General features: G+C 33.1%; 2 protein-coding genes across 5 annotated transcripts; one reads left to right on the top strand and one right to left on the bottom strand.

Annotated features, from left to right (window-relative positions):
• Positions 1–8,041: 8,041 nt before the first annotated feature.
• LOC131660091 (uncharacterized) lies at positions 8,042–12,563 on the top strand. Of its 4 annotated transcripts, none has more exons than XM_058929229.1 (9): positions 8,042–8,321; positions 8,403–8,468; positions 8,565–8,607; positions 8,942–8,996; positions 9,812–9,860; positions 10,415–10,482; positions 10,619–10,727; positions 11,919–12,062; positions 12,308–12,563. In XM_058929229.1, exons 1-8 carry the CDS (start codon positions 8,118–8,120, stop codon positions 12,033–12,035), a joined length of 711 nt encoding a protein of 236 aa, XP_058785212.1. In that variant the 5' UTR covers positions 8,042–8,117; the 3' UTR covers positions 12,036–12,062; positions 12,308–12,563. The 4 variants fall into 4 exon arrangements, with proteins under 4 accessions (XP_058785212.1, XP_058785211.1, XP_058785210.1 ...); XM_058929228.1 differs by having other exon boundaries at positions 12,229–12,563; XM_058929227.1 differs by having other exon boundaries at positions 12,200–12,563.
• A 117-nt stretch (positions 12,564–12,680) lies between these two features.
• LOC131660089 (class V chitinase-like) lies at positions 12,681–14,122 on the bottom strand. The gene is made up of 2 exons (XM_058929224.1): positions 13,014–14,122; positions 12,681–12,852 (listed from the first exon to the last, which is right to left on the bottom strand). Exons 1-2 carry the CDS (start codon positions 14,086–14,088, stop codon positions 12,830–12,832), a joined length of 1,098 nt encoding a protein of 365 aa, XP_058785207.1. The 5' UTR covers positions 14,089–14,122; the 3' UTR covers positions 12,681–12,829.
• Positions 14,123–16,974: the final 2,852 nt, after the last annotated feature.

Here is a 16,974-nt window from a genome sequence, read left to right as displayed (position 1 = left end):
TACAACCTTAGCTTATTCCAGCACATTTTGTTTACTCTTCTCTTGATTGACGTATTTAATGTAGTGATGTTAGATTGTTTCTTGATAAATTGTCGGTAGTTTATCCACAAAGACACTAAAAAAGAAATAAAAAATAAAACAGGTGAGGGGTAGATTAACTCGTTTGAATTAGCTGAGAGTTATAGGTTAAAGAAGTTGGAGAACTCCGGTAATCTATAAATTATAAATATAATATAAAACAGCTAACAATTTGTTATTTAAAAATAAAAATCTTATAAATAAATATAAGTAATTTTTCATCTAAGAGTTATCGAGAGGTAGTATAAGTGTATTAAGTATGATACAAATTATGATTCATCATAAAATAACTAATTAAAATCAAAAGCTGTAAAATTTGTTTGAGTAAAAAGAGCTAATAATAATTTGAATAGGCACTGAGATTGGGACTTGGGAGTTCGTTTACTTTATAGTTTAGTGATCTTGAATAAATTACCAATAACTTATCAGGGTAATTAAGAAAAAATTATTTAATGTCCTTAGAAAATAATTAGATAATTCTCATGTATCTTAAATATTGGTCGCGTATCAATTTCTTAGGAAAATTTTCTTATTATTTTAAAATAAATTGATATTAAAAATTACATAACATTGCAAAATTAGATAACTCCAATTAAATAACTCCAAAGGTACGATATTGCTCACCAAATAATCATCAATACATTAGTAAAAAAATAAGAGGTTAATTATTATGTTAGTCAATGTAAAATATTTTATACTATTAATATATCATAACCACTCAATTTTATTATTTTAAAAAAATAAAATAAAAGTCAAATAATCTAAACAAATCAAAGATTGTGATTAACTGACAATAAATTTTTTACACCGTCGATATATTTTAATTAAATTCAAAAAATAATTAGCTCAATTGAATAGTTAAAGAACTATTTAATATTTTTAAGAAAATTATTTTTTATTTAACTTTCATTCTTTAAGACAAATAAATATTTAAAGATAATAATAATAAAAAATGAGAGATTTTGTCATTATAGAAACAAACTGTCTCTTTTTTTCATATGAAAAATTTGATATTCATGATCTAATTTCAAAAACTTATCTTTCATAGCTTTAGAATCAAATTTAACTTGATACTTGTAATATAGTAAGTATAGTATTCTGTTATTAATATATTTTTAACTTAATTACAATTTTGGTGAAATTGATCTCTTATTTAAAATAAAATAATTTTGGTTTCCCTCTCACTTCTTTTATAAATAAATCAAGACTTTGATTAATCAAAAAATCAAACAATACATGACGATCACAAGGATCCAACCACCTAGTTGACAAAAGGAGAAGCACAAACTCCTAACCCAACATCATTCTAGCTATATGAGGTCTAATTTTCCTATTATACCATCTCATATGTACAATGCTATCAATGATTTGGTCTTCTATCTTATCTCTATCATAGTAATTTTCAAAGCATATATCATTATGAAATTTCCAAACACCATATATTGTTTCTGTTGTTGTCAGTTTGAGTATGTCAACCTTCCAGCCTCTGCCCTTGCTATTTTGAATAAGTCATTCTAGGTCTTTATTCCACGATTTTGGTTTATGACTTTTTTGTATCCATTTCAAAACTTTGGTCTAGATTCTTTTCATGCTGTCACATTCAAATTGCAGATGATCAATGCTCTCCTCCTTGCTGCAGAATGCACAATTGCTGCTAGTAAGCATGCCAAACTTCATTAGCCTGTTCTTTGTGGCAAGTTTTCCATGACAAGCCAACCACAAAGTCACTATTGCTCTTGGCCTTGCTGTATTATTTCACATCAACTTGTTCCAAGGAACTTCAGAATCTTGTCTCTTCAGGTTGGTGTATACACTCTTCATGTGGAATTTTTTGTTGTTGCACATCTGATCCCAATTGACGTGTATATTTTTTATATTCTCCCTTAGCTGCATGATTTGTTTGAAAATCCAAGTACTGCCAATGTTTGTTTTAGCCACCTAATGTTGTTTCCTTTGATATAGTAAGTGTTCTGGACTAGCCCAATTGTCTTAATTGACCCAACCCACTTATTAGTGTGATGAGACCTAATAAGCGTTGGCCCACTCCTTGGAGCAAGGAGAGGACGAACCTCCCTTTCGACCGAGCACGACTCATCAATAGGTCTCCCACAGCATAGGACTATCCGAGCACTTTGGGCTTCCATCCACGCCAACAACTAGTTCCCCTTACTCGGCTAACCAAGACCTTTTCCAGTATTTCCTATATTTTGGGCCAGGGAATCACGCCCAGACCCACAAAAATTGGACGACCTAGTCCACCCCCAAAGAAAACATTATAAATAACCCTCTACACCTAGAGGGCAAGGTAATCCAAACTATGCCCAAAACTTCATACTTTCTCTTGTACCTTTGTTCTCTTTCTTACATTGGCATCGAAGTATCTTGCAGGTACAACCCTTTTTTTTGCCTCAACCACCATCGAAAATCAAGCTGTCGTTGCTGGCCATCTGTTCTGATTCATCCCGAACAGTGGCGCCGTCATTTTCTTGCACGACCAAGAACCCAAAAACAAAAGCTATCACCTTCTATATTTCATGGTCGGCAACAAAGAGAATCCTTCTGTTCTTGACACTGCACTTGCTTCAATGGGAAAAATGATGTTGAACTCATCGTACCTCCCTCCAACAATGACATCTCTCAGCCCCGTGATGGCTTCACGACCTCTCCCTCCCCGGAAGATGCCACGAAGACTCCCATTTTCCATCACGGAAGTACCAGTGGCAAGAGTCATCATGATCCTCTTCTTGAGAACACTCTCCTGATCACAAAGCCATCACAGTCCAGTCCTACCATGGCTACCATATTCGCAGTCCTGAACCAGATTAATACTCTGATTGGCCAACAAAACGAACAGATTGGGGCATTATAGCAGAATCACCATGCCAAGACTCCTCATCACAGACATTCACGTCTTGAGAAGGACTCTCTGGCATCCAAGAAGCGTCATCATTCTCCTCCCCAACATGAATACCGTTCCACAATGGCCAGGACAAGTAAAGATCACCGCTCTCGTCGGCGAACCCCGTCACCGCGGCCGAAGGGACGTTCAAGAACACCTTCCCCTAGACCCGCTGACCACCATCGACACCAAAGACGGAGTTGCAGTCCTTCCCCATCTCTCATCCGGAGTGACGAAGAGAAAGAACATCGGGGCCCTCTTCCCCGAGCAATACTGGAAATTCCCCTGTCTGTCGGGTTAGAAAAGCCCCATCCTCTGGGTACATATGATGGCACCTCGGATCTAGACGAGCACATCAAAAATATCGATGATCTCCTCGATTATCGTGAGGTCATCGGTGCAATAAAATATCGACTGTTCCTGTCCACCCTGTGCAAAGGCGCGATGACATGGTACAAAAGCCTTCCGGAGGAGTCTATTACGTCTTGGAAGGGCCTCGACAGACTATTAACTAGGCATTTCACGGCTTCACGCAGACATCCTAAGTCCGAAGCCTCATTAGAGGCCATTATCCAGGGAAAGGACGAGCCGCTCAGAGCCTACATCGAAATATTCAACAAGAAGGCCGTTCACGTATCGACCACGACCGACATGAAGAAGTATCTGCTAGAACGGGGCCTCCGACTTGTTTTGATTTCGCCAAAGCCGTGGGCACAGAGACGTCCGCCACACTAGATGCTTTCTTCCTTAAGGTGCAAGCTTATATACAGTATGAAGAAAAAGAGGCCGCTCACGCAACTCAGGATTCCCGACATGAGGAGAATACCAAGAGCGCCCGACAGGAAGAACGTTCTCACAGGGGAGCCCATAAAAAAGGAAGACAAGACCCGGGACGCGAGAGATTACAAGGGGCCTCCCGGGAAATTCCATGATTATACCCTCTGAACGCTTCTCGGGAACTTATCTTGATCGAATGCGCTAATTCTGAGTTCAAGACAGTTGGGGTCCATTTTCTAAAGCAATTGCTTGCTCGGCCCAATGTGGAATAGTCAAAATATTGCCGATTCCACAAGAGTCTTGGGCACAATACAGAATATTGCATCCACTTGAAAGACGCAATCGAGATACTCATCAGAGAGGGGCACCTCAAGCAGTACGCTAAGAAGCAATAGGCGCCCCAAGAAACAAATACGGTACCTAGGGAAAATCCATTGTCTGATGATACTGCTGCACTTCAGGTTTCTATGAGCATAACCCGGCCTGAAGAATTTTACATTCCTGATTGGGCCAGCATCCCTACATACTTCTCCTCCCACGGCCCATAGGAATCATTCCCGTCTACAATGGTTATATCTGGTGGAGGTTTTTATAAGCTCACGGTGGGCTCGGTAAAATGCAAATTCGAAGAGTTCATATTGGCCAGCTCGGGCAAGACAGCCACTCTCGACCTCACTAAGGGAAGTTCTGCACCTATTGCATTTTACAAAGAAAAACTCTCCGGTGGCGCCCCTAACTCTACTATTCCCCTGCTCATCCGTGCCAGGATGTCCAACTTTGACGTTCGACGCATCCTGGTCGATCAGGGAAGTTCTGTTGATATCATGTATTCACAGCTGTTTATTACACTACAACTAGACGAGAGCCATCTCACCCCATATGTAGGATCAGGTTTACAAGAGTTCAACGACACTGTCACCAAATCGTGGGGATTTATGGAGCTGATTGTGTCATTCGGGGCGGCGAAGACGGCCAGAGCCATAAAGGTTCAGTTCCTGGTCGTCGACTGTCCATCCATATACCAGTGCATCTTCGGACGACCGACCTTAGCTAAGGTGATAGCTATGCCCTCCATCATCCACCTCAAGATGAAATACTACACAATTAAAGAATAAGTAGCCACTTTACATGGAGACATCGAGGCGGCTCGAAGGTGTTTTAAGGCATACGCTAAAGGCCTCAACTCCATCAAAGTGACTCCTCGGCAAGATCCAAAGCTACTACTGCCCACTAGCTCTAAGGCACCAAAGCCATTGCCACGTGTCGACACCGTCGATCTCGACAACCGTTTCTACAGGGAAACTAAAGACCGATCCAAGGCAAAGAGTTCTTCAACGACCACTACTGAGGACCCTTTGTGCCCTATTCATGATGGGGACTTTGAGCTTGTCACACTCGGAGAAGACCCAAGCAAAGGGGTCAAGATCGGAACCGACCTGCCCGACTTGACCAGAAAGCAGTTAAAGGCATGTCTTCGAGTAAATTGAGTATGGGAATGGGAAAGAGTAAGGAATGAGAAAGTGCAGAGTGATCTGCACTTGGCTCAACAAGATATGCAGTTACAAAAGGAAAATCAATTTGACATTTAATTACTAAGGTATTATATGGTTGGTTTGAACGTTGGAATCTCATTGCAAAGACACAATTTTTTCAAAAGATATTAAATTAATGGATTAATAATTATTTTCAGATTTAGTAATGATTAATTAAAGAAAATTACAATTAGGGACATGAATTAAGGTTGTTAAACTGAGTTAATTAGGTACTTTTGATGGTATATTATTTTCTTATATTAGTAATAGATAAAATTAACAAAATTTTATTTGGTCTCTATTAAAAAAATGACATGTTTTGGTCCTTACAAAATTATTATGCACGTAGTTTTAGTCCATACTGTTAAATCGATGTGTATTTTTGAATGATTACTTTACAAATATATTTAAAACCTTATAAAAAGTTTCTCGAAATAAAAAGAACCAAAAATTTGATTTCTAAACTTTTATTATTATCTTTTGAAACTTTAAAAAATTCATATTTAATTCTTCTCATTTTAAAAAATTATTTTAAACACGTATGAAAAAATTATTCAAAAATTTAAAAATTTAAGAATAATTAAACAGTTTTCAAAATTTTAAAAAAATAGCAGAGATTAAAACTACATGCATAAAATTTTTATATGAATTAAAATAGAGAATTTCTCACTCCACCCCTTAGATCTCTCACGCACCACTGATTTGACAAAATTGCTCATCTGCTTCCGTAGATGTACTTCTGGAATGCGGAAGCTTCAGTAAATGCATCTACGGAAGCATTTAATGTTATATTCGCCTCAGAATCTTTCTCTCCCCCATTCTTCACTTTCTCATTTCCAAAACCTCAATTTCTCTCAAACTAAAAAAACAAACTTCCAAACAAGTTCATTTTTTTCTCTCGAGTTCGGCCGATAACGTCAAGGTTAACTATCAACACATTCTATCAAGTTCAAAACTCAATTTAATCGGTAAGTTTTAGACTTTTCGAGTTATTTAGGAGTATTTGTAATATAGAGTTTGAATTCGATTTTTAGGTGTAGCAGCGATTGGAGGGGAGGGGAGGAAGGGCTTCCGAAAACGAAATTTCAAAAAAATATAGAAAAATATTTGATATTTTTTGAAAAAAGGATTTTGTTTAGAATGATAAAAGAGTCATTATGATTACTAAATTTTTAATTTTCAAAATAGTATAACAACCTAAAAGATATTTGGAAAATTTATGTAAGCCCTCCAAAACCCTCTTTCAATACAATTTTTGAGTTTCCCCATTTTAAGGGATTTTTGGTGTTATGAAAAAAATCAAACCCTCCAAAACCCTCATACCCAAAATCTTTTTATTCTTTTAACCCAACTCTTCCTATTTTCCAAAGTCATCTCCTCCCTTTCCCTCCAAACTCGCAAACAGAGCCTTAGAAATATATTTAAAGACAATGAAGGTGTTGTTTGATGTGTTAAAATGACGTTCAAGCCACCCAAATGAGATTTTTAACCCTCTACAACAGTGACGTGACACAATTATTGAGTTTTGGAGGTTTCAGAAACTTCCGTAGATGCATCTACGGAAGAGATGAACTTTAGGTCATTCTGTAGTTGTATCTACAGAATATATAAAAAGCATTTTTTTTGTTTTTCTAATTTAATTGTATCAAAAACGACTTTATTTGTATTACGCAGACATTATGGCCGACCTGGAGGATTGCACAACATGCATCAACATCATCAACAAAACTTAAGTTCCATATTCAAACAAAATAAGGTCCCAAAAAAGCCTAGCAAACATCAACAGTAAAACATAAGTTCTTTGACGTTATCCAAGACAACTGAACTCTCCCAGAGTATAATCGACCAACATTACCATGTGTTGTATGATGAAATTATGTCCAATGCAGATCAACTACAAAATTTTACTAACAACTTATGCTAAACGTAATTTAAAACAACTAAAATTTTGTAGTTGTTCTTAACTGAATCTATTTTCACCGTACAACACATGGTAATTTGTTGGTCGACTATGCTCCGGGAGAGTTCAATTATCTTGGATAATGTCAACGAAGTTATGTTTTACTGTTGATGTTGGCTAGGCTTTTTTGAAGGCCTTATTTTGTTTGAATATGGATTAGAACTACTAGTCTCATCGATTTTAGTTTGAGACACTTTTGATGTCTTTATTTTTAATAGATTGATGTGATTTTATTTTTATTATGTTTGACACTATTTGTAAGATTTATAAGATGTTTTCTTTTCGTGTACTATATATATCATTACATCTACATTACACTACTATGATATACGATGAAAAATCATGATTCTTAACTGTTTCAAGCAAATGAATACACCAATAGAAGCATAATTTCACCACAAGCTCGATTCTATAGAAAGTTTTTAAAATTTATCAGCAATTCTTCCTTAGATACAACTTCGGAATACTCTTTTTTAACATGTTCCGTAGATTTACCTACGGAAGAATTGTTAAACTAAAATTCATTGTATTTTTCCACCGATTACTATGGTTTTTACGCTTATGTAGATGTATCTATGGAAAAAATTAAATTTTTTGAAAGAAAAAAAAGTGCTTTTGAATGCACATATACAAAAGTAGGGGCATAAATAAAAGAGAATCATGGGATATGCGATGCATTGAAAAATTCTGCTAAAATATATCAATTTTTAATAGATTAAAAATAAAATTTAAGATATTTAGTGGACAAAAATATACTCAATCTTATAAATAAATTGAATATAATTTTCACCATATTTAAAAAAATCTGTTTCTATACAGTGTTACAAGAAAAAACCTGAATCCAGTGAGATATTCAATTTAGTTACAACGCATGGATCGCCGGAAAAAAGTCAGTGAGATAACACCGGCGTCCAAACCCTCGGAGGTGGTAGCACCGCCGCCAATCTCACCTTCAGAAACCCTTACAGTAAACTTGACATGCGGACTGAGTTTGGCTCTAGCCTTCTGTATATCCAACAGTCTCTACTCCACCGATCTCGTTACCGATCCTTCTCTCACTCTATTCCTCATTTCGGTACGTATCGCTTTATTTCTCATCTATTATCCGCTTTTAGGTTTCTTAATTTCAGTATTTTTCTAACTCTGTGTCGTTTAGATTATAGAGCTTCCGATCGTGATCCTTCTCTTCAGTCGCTATCGACAGAATCGCCAACAATGCTCGGTAATGCTTCTTCATTCATTTCTCAAATTCATTGTTCTTGTGAACATTCTAGGTTTTTTCTTTCTCACGTGATGAATTCAATTCTGTTCTATGCAGTACCTACGAGCGATTGGGAGAGGTATTCTAGGAGTGCCAGTAGGTTAGTTCAAACTTCAGTTTCAATTTCACATTTATGCAATTGTTATGATGTCAAGAAATGAAACAGATACCGTATTCTCAAACTGATTTTTAAATATTGTTGTGCTAAATCAAATAGCATTTCTATATTGATATTTCATTATGATTTGGTTCTCTTTTATAAGAGAAGTTACTAAGAAATATTTAGAGATTAATGATTTTTCTTATTCTCGTCATCTATGATTTTGTTGCTCTTTTTTTTTTTCTTTCTTGGCGATGCCATTTTAAATTTTTTACTAGAGTAGCTTGATGTTATGTAAAAACTGATGATACTTCTTGTATCTTTTACTTTTCAGGAGCATTACTAAATTCATTAGGAGCTATTGCTTTGGGGGCGCCGATTACCTTTCAGTAAGTCAAATGAGTTTTCTTAGAGTACATTTTTTTCCTTGCTCATAACTGAGGTCATTATCGATGAGTTAAAAATTATAAATGATAATATTAGAGAGAATGTTGAGGTAGCACCTATAGTAGAAAAAATGGTGGAAAATAGATTTAAGTGGTTTGGGCATGTAGAAAAAAAAAGGTCTGTATATTCTATGGTAAGGAGAGTAGATCAAATGGAGAAAAGTCAAACAACTAGAGATAGAGGAAGACCTAGAAAAACTATAAGAGAAGTTATTAAGATAGGTTTCGAGATTAACAATTTGGATAGAAATATAGTCCTGATTAAACATTATGAGTTGAGTCAAGTAGCCGATCCCCACTTAGTGGGATAAGACTCGGTTGTTTTTGTTGTATTGCTGAGATAAAGGATTAAGTTTAAATACTACTGCTCCTTTAAACAAAACAACTTGAACCCGTCTCTATGGTAAGGAGAGTAGATTAAATTGAGAAAAGTCAAACAACTAGAGATAGAGGAAGACCTAGAAAAACTATAAGAGAAGTTATTAAGATAGGTTTCGAGATTAATGATTTGGATAGGAATATAGTCCTAGATAGAACATTATGAGTTGAGTCAAGTAGCCGATCCCGCTTAGTGGGATAAGACTCTGTTGTTGTTGTATTGGTGAGATAAAGGATTAAGTTTAAATACTACTGCTCCTTTAAACATAACAACTTGAACCTGTCTTATTATGTGTACAAAGATGCCTTTTCAATTTCAACTTTGTAGTTTCCCTAATGACTAGAATGTATAATGACTTTTGCAAATTTACACGAGACAGGTGCTTGCCCAAGACTCTAGCGTGGTCTCTTATGATGTCATTGTTCACAGTGAGTGACTAAACCATTTCCCTTTTCTTGCTTACAGTTACTGCTTCTTGAAGAATATAATTGTATGTTTTATTGGTCTTGTCTCGTATATGTCTTGCATCTATTTAGATGTTGATAATTTACATTCTTTTTGCGTTTGATTTTCTGTTTGAAAAAGGGATCTTTTGTGGAAATATAATAATGTTTAGTTGTTTATTGATTATTACCACAAGAAAATTATATCAACGTGTTTTGCATTTCATTTCATCTTATTTGATGAGTAGTTGTGTTATCATAAAAGTACTCTTGGCGTTAGCTTAATATTTTTCATGTTTAAACAAAATCACAGTCCCCGCATTATCAGTTCAGACATCTATTTTTTCTTGAAACATTTTTATTAAGATTTCCTCCAATTATATTCCAAGTAGTGAAATCAATTTGTTGTCAATTCTCTTCCCCTTCCTTGAATAAATTATTTCTTCACAAGTTTTCTTATGATTGAAAATTTTTAAGCTATGGAGTATGGCCTCATTTTTATGGACACTCACATTGATGCACTACTTATGCTATTACAGATAGTTCCAGCATCATGTGTTCTTGGTTCATCATGGGCCGACTGGAAACGTATATTTGCGCATACTAAGTATGTTCTTCTAGTTAATTTTCTTAACTCTTTCCAAGTTTGTTTATGCAAAGTTTTCCACAATGCAATCTACTTATTTGGTCCTTTCAGTTTGGTACTCGTTGTTACATTATTATAATCTTTGTACTACGTATAGGCCAAATGGATCTATTGAGTACCTGATTTGTTTACAAGCCCATGGAGCAGTTATTGGGGGATGGTTTGGGGCTTGGCCAATGCCACTTGACTGGGAGAGGCCCTGGCAGGTAATTTCTTTTTTCTAGTCTTCTGTCCTTGAGATATTTGACCATTGTATGCTAAATTCCTAGAGCAGATAGGAAGAGCAGTTCTTACCAAAGTTACATTTCTTCCGCCAACCTCTCCACAATCTATTTAGCATACCTCTTTAACTGGTTTAATCAATTGAAGATGTTTCAATTGTTTATATTCCTGTTTATGGCGACATGTTTTTAAAAGAAACATCCCTCTTCTTACACTAGTTACTATACTTGAGGTTGTTTGTTTTGCAATAGAATGATGGACATCAGCTGACTAGCCCCTTGTATTTCATGTTTATAACTCTATTTTTGTGATATACCACTAGCAAAAGGATAGTTCTTATATAACTCTAAAACGTAAAAGTATCATGGTCTAAGATGTCCAAATTCATCTGTTTACTTTTAACAATGTTTGACATGCTGAAGGATATGAAATTTGCTCTACCCAAACCTGAAAGCTTTAATATTATATGGTTGAATTTCCATCTTCATTGTGGCCCGCCCCTAACCGCCTAATTACAACATTTGAGTTGCCTTCATTGCAGTCTCCAACACTTTTATTTTGTTGGCTGTGAAGGTGTGGATTTAGTCCCTTATTGCTTAAAGATATGACCTGTGTGTTGTTTATAAAGCTTGGTCAACCCTCAACTTACAAACCAGTTTTGTAAGATTTAGTTAGGTCCAATCGCAATTCTTGAGATGATATCAAAGTCTGATTTAATATCTGTTGGGCCACATGCTATCAGGTTTCCCTTGAACATATGTTGATATGTGAGGGCAATCTCCCTTGGAACATATGTTGATATGTGAGGGCAATCTCCCTTGGAACATATGTTGATATGTGAGGGCAATCTCCCTTGGAACATATGTTGATATGTGAGGGCAGTCCTCTCTTTATACCGATTTTGTAAGGTTGAGTTATGTCCCGCCACAAATTCTAAGATTATAAAATTTTGTTCTGTTATATATATATATATATATATATATATATATATATATATATATATATATATATATATATATATATATATATATATATATATATATATATATATATATATATATATATATATATATATATATATATGTAGTGTACACACTTCATTCCTCATTTTGTTATGTTATTCTTAAGTTTTCTCTACTTGGTTGTTAGAGTAATATATTCACCTTAATTTGTAGGAATGGCCTATTTCTGTAAGCTATGGAACATTGGCTGGTTACCTAGTGGCATCGGTTGCATCATTAGGCTTTGTTCTTGCTCATCACAGTAGGTTGCAACATGTCAAAAATGAATGAAGTGCTAATGTTTGATTCTGTTAATTGGTAAGTTAATAGCAGCAGTCAATTTTGATACTTTGTTGAAATCATTATGTAGATAGAAAAGAGAGAAAATATAAGGAAGACTCTTAATAGTATTTTGATAATGTGATGATATGAAATTTGCTTATGGTAAAATCCAGCTACTTGTCATTTTATTAATTCTAAAAAGGGTCAAGTGCGGGGAGTAAATTTTTTTACAAGCAAGTACAAAAAAGACTACCATTCTCATAGAGCACCTAATTTACAAGGAAAAAGAATCATTGATCTGTCATGAGTTTAAGCGCAACTGCAACAACAAGAGAAGAATAAGATACTTATACGACTTGAAGACCACTTTAGGGGAAAGCATTAGTTAGGAGAAGGTCATAAACCATTTTATCAAAAATATAACTTGTTTATTTAGGATATATCATGTAAAGACGATAAGAGCAACTCTTGTGATATTAGTTTACTTGTTTATTTAGGATATCTATAACAATATATAAAGGAAAAACATTATTTTGATGTAGCCTATTTTGTTTTAAATATACCCTTTTCTCGGTTTTTATTTTTGTAGCAATATACGATTATTGTGAAGCTAAAAACATTGTAGTATAAGTCTCCTTATTGATTAGATCAAGAGAAGCGAAGCAAGAGTTAATTTTTTATTACTATAGATTCTTTAATATCTCATTCTCATTATTTATTATTACATGAGAGGATAGAAATTAGAAAGGCTATAACCCTCCATCTTTATTCTCTTTGCAGCATACTCTGTCTACAATCCTTTACTAGGCCCCCAATGTTTGAGAAGCTGCACACAAAAAATACAGTAAATATTTTCCATTAGATTGACTCGCTATTAGACAGCTTGGTGTTTTTTTATCTATTTAATTAACAGTTATAGTTATATCTACACAAACAGAGTATGCTAAAAGATAAATAGTGTTCAATTAGAAGAGCCAATCTACTCACCTGTTGAAGAAAGAGCCCAGTTGCTGTCTTGTTCAATATGCCAAAAGAAATATCCCAACAATGCATTTTGCTTGGCATAAGAAACCTTGGCAGATATACTCTGAGTATCATCGTATCCATACCAATCTGTCCCTTTGAAGGCGTAATTTGTAACATATGTGGAATTGTACACAACTTGCGCCCCAGCATTTTTTATATCCTTGTATTTCACTGCCCCAAGTCCCTGGGTAGCTTTATCAAAAAGTCCATGTTTATTAGGATCTGCCAAACTCCACTTGTAACCATAGGCAGGTAAACCCAGTGCTAGTTTGTTTTTTGGCACTCCTAAGCTAATCCATTTTGTGATACCTTCATCTACGCTGAACTGGCCAGTTGGGTTTTTCAAAGGAGCTGGTGGCTGTGTCGATGTTGGATAACTATCTGAGATGAAAAGGTCATAAGTCATTACATTGATCCAATCCAAGTTGTTTGCAATATCCGGACCTGGGTAGTACTGCAATGGGGTAATCTGATTAGAGCCACCCACTGCAGCAGTTAACAGCAGTACCGCTTTCCCGGAACTGCTAGACTCTTTCACCACCGCAGCTCTCCACTCCTTGATGAGTAAACCAAAGTTGGTCTTGTCTGTGTCTGAGGATGGGTATTCCCAGTCAAGATCAAGACCATGGAAGTTATTACTTCTGGCTAGCTGGATTGAAGAGTCTATGAACGATTTTCGGCTACTAGCTTGGCTAGCCATATTGGCAAATTTTTGTGCCAAAGTTGGACCTTCACCACCACCAATTGATAAAAGGGTTTTCACTGAACTACTCTTTGCTTGGACGGTTTGAGTGAAGGTTGAGAATCTAGCTGCGTTTGCAGAAGAAATTGTGACTTTGTTGGTACTAGAATCAAGGTTAGCAAATGCACAGAACAGGTGAGTGAAATAAGAGGGATTAATGTCAGAAACTGCAAGGCCACTATCAGAATACCAATAGCCACCTTTAACGGCGGCGTTTGTGGAGGAGAATTGTAGTTGGAGAATGATGAGGAGAGTGGAAATCAGAAGGAATGAATGCATTTTGAAGTAAGCCATTTTTGTTGTTGTTGTTGTTGTGGATATAAATTGTCTCGGACAAGTGGTATTTATAGCACTATAGCAGCACATTTTGTTGACTCTTCTCTCGCTTGTTCAATAAGTTTTGTCCTACAACCTTAGCTTATACCAGCACATTTTGTTCACTCATCTCTTGATTGACGAAATTAATGTAGTGATGATGTCTAGACTGTTTCTTGATAAATTGTAGGTAATTTATTCATAACGACACTAAATAAAAGTTAAACGGGTGAAAGAGTTAGTTCAACATATTTGAAGTAATTGAGAGATAAGGGTTAAAGAGGTTGGAGAACTATGATAGTAACTGGCTAAAAATTTATCTTTAAAAAATGAAGATATATAACTTTTTGGCTTTTTTTAAAAATGATTTTTATAGTGTTACCAAATTTTGGCGAAAATTTTTTTTACAAAGAAATTTTTTATAAAATCTTCAAATGAAAAATCTGTTTGAATAGTTATTCTTAAAATGTGATTTTAGGTATTTCATCTATTTATGGGAAAAAATTTGGATATCAAAATTTCAAAAAATCACTTAATTTTGAAGCTATTTTAAATAGATTTTCATAAAAATCATTTTTGAAATACAACTTTTTGAAAAAATTATGATTTTGACTAAGTTTTGGTCTTCAATTATGTAGGTTTATGTTATAGGATATCAAATTAAGTGTTTCATTTTAGAAAAAACAAATATAAAAAAATTTGTAATATTTTGAAAAATGGTTTTAGAAAATCTATTTTCAAAAATACAAAAAAAATTCATTTTTTTAAAGCTGAAACAAACTGGCCTATAATATTAGAGTAACTTGCTATTTAGTAAGAAAGAAATTAAAGAAGAAATGGAAGAATGTACACATTATTATTTTATAGTAGAATTTTTAATTTATTTAAATTTAATTTTTTATTTAATTAGGATCATGGGGTGGTGGTGATAATAAATGTAATGAATGATTGAGATTATTCTTGTCTTTCTTGTTTTCACATTTTCTTAACGATAAACATTTTCCATAATACTAATAGTAAACAGTATGTCATTCAAAAATTAAAATCTTAAAATTAAACAGTTATGTAATTTTTTATCTAAAAATGAATTTTATTATTTTCAATTTTTTACATTATCGTATTTTAGATTTTGATGGATTTTAATTTTAGATTCTTTTTGTTGAGGGTATTGTTGCACCCCAATACTCACAAAAATCTAAAATCTAAATTTATTAAAATGAGTTGAGATCTTTGAAATTAAGTATTAAAATTATTATATTTGCATCTCTAATAATTCTTATAAAAATTAAGTTAAATCCATTCAGCCGCTGAATTATTTAATATTTTTATGAGGTTTATGTATATAAAATTTCAAATAATTTAATTTTGTATATATATTATAGTAGTTAACACTTAAGTATATTTTAAATAATTTGTTATATGTTGAAAGAGATTTATGGAATATAATATCAAATAATTGTTAAATTTTATAAGATTTTATAGACTAGAGTAATTTGATAACATCTCCTAATTTAACTGAAGCATTGATTTAATTAACTATTTACAAAGAGTTATTAATATGACAAAATTTAAGTACAATTCTTTAGATGTAGTTCTCACTATTTTCTAATGAAAATATGATAAATATACTTAAATATTATTTAGTAAATAAAAATAGTAAAAAGTTACATTATGATTGTTATATTTTTATTGAAAAATAGTAAGAATCGCAAATTATACTCTGTATGAATTCATATGTGTAAGTGGGTTTATTTAGTTAATCATTTAAAAATAATTATTGAGTTATATAAGTGTATTAAGTTTGATATCTAGTGTTGACAAATTATGTCTCATAATAAAACAACTAATTAAACCTAATAACTGTAAAATTTGTTTGTGAGTATAAAAGAACTAATAATAATTTAGATAGGCATTGAGAGTTTATTTATCTTAGTCTTATTTGCATTATCTTGAATAAATTATCTATAATTTATTGGGGTAATTAAGAAAAAACTGTTTAATGTTGTTAGTAGAAAATAGTAATTGTAAGATAATTCATATGCACCCTTGAATTTTGGTTGGACATCAATCTTATAGACAAAATTTATTATTATTTTTTAAATATAAATAAATCGATATTAAAAATTACATGACATTTCATAGTTAGATAACTCCAAGGTACAACCAAATAGTTAGTAAAAAAATATTAATTCAATTTAAAACTTAACTATCTAATATTTTTAAGACATATTTTTTATTTAACTTTCATTGTTTAAGATAAAGATATATTTAAAGATAGTAATAATAAAAAATGAGAGATTTTGTCATCATAGAAACAAATTTTCTCTATTTTTTATATGAAAATTTGAAATTCATGATCTAATTTCAAAAAGTATGTTTCATAAATTTAGAATCAAGTATAACTTGATAAGTGTAATATAGTAAATATATTATTCTCTTTTGTTAATATATATTTTAATTTTATATAAAATAATTTAATTAATTAATCTTTTTTATTAGAAAAGTTGATTTTTATGGATCGAAGAAGGTATATTTATTATATCTTTAAATGTCTCTCGTAGAATATTTTATTATTTTGAATTATTCATTTGAGACTGTTGAGATAGTTTTTATTAATATTTTCCAATAAATATTCTATTTATTATCTCAGTTAATTTAACTATTCTTCTAATTACTGTTAATAAGGTATTTAAAAAATTAAACTAATTTTATTATTGAAATTAAATAAGTAAATCATTTTTCAAAGAGTTGTCACAGCTCATATGAAACACAAAATAAGATGAAGAAAGAAACAAAAATATTTGGGTCCAATGTCTATAAACACAATCCGATTTGTTCAATAACTTGCAAGTTACATCCATGGGT

This window comes from Vicia villosa, linkage group LG3 (genome assembly GCF_029867415.1).
Source record: "Vicia villosa cultivar HV-30 ecotype Madison, WI linkage group LG3, Vvil1.0, whole genome shotgun sequence".
NCBI lineage: Eukaryota > Viridiplantae > Streptophyta > Magnoliopsida > Fabales > Fabaceae > Vicia > Vicia villosa.
This window is presented reverse-complemented; position numbering and strand designations above follow the sequence as displayed.

Bases quoted from the DNA above. Each gene is read 5' to 3' on its own strand.
- LOC131660091 (XM_058929229.1), top strand. From the start codon at position 8,118: ATGGATCGCCGGAAAAAAGTCAGTGAGATAACACCGGCGTCCAAACCC. The intron at 10,483-10,618 runs GTATGTTCTTCT...TACTACGTATAG, and splicing joins CGTATATTTGCGCATACTAA to GCCAAATGGATCTATTGAGT. The intron at 10,728-11,918 runs GTAATTTCTTTT...CTTAATTTGTAG, and splicing joins ACTGGGAGAGGCCCTGGCAG to GAATGGCCTATTTCTGTAAG.
- LOC131660089 (XM_058929224.1), bottom strand. From the start codon at position 14,088: ATGGCTTACTTCAAAATGCATTCATTCCTTCTGATTTCCACTCTCCTC. The intron at 12,853-13,013 runs GTGAGTAGATTG...TTTTGTGTGCAG, and splicing joins CTGGGCTCTTTCTTCAACAG to CTTCTCAAACATTGGGGGCC.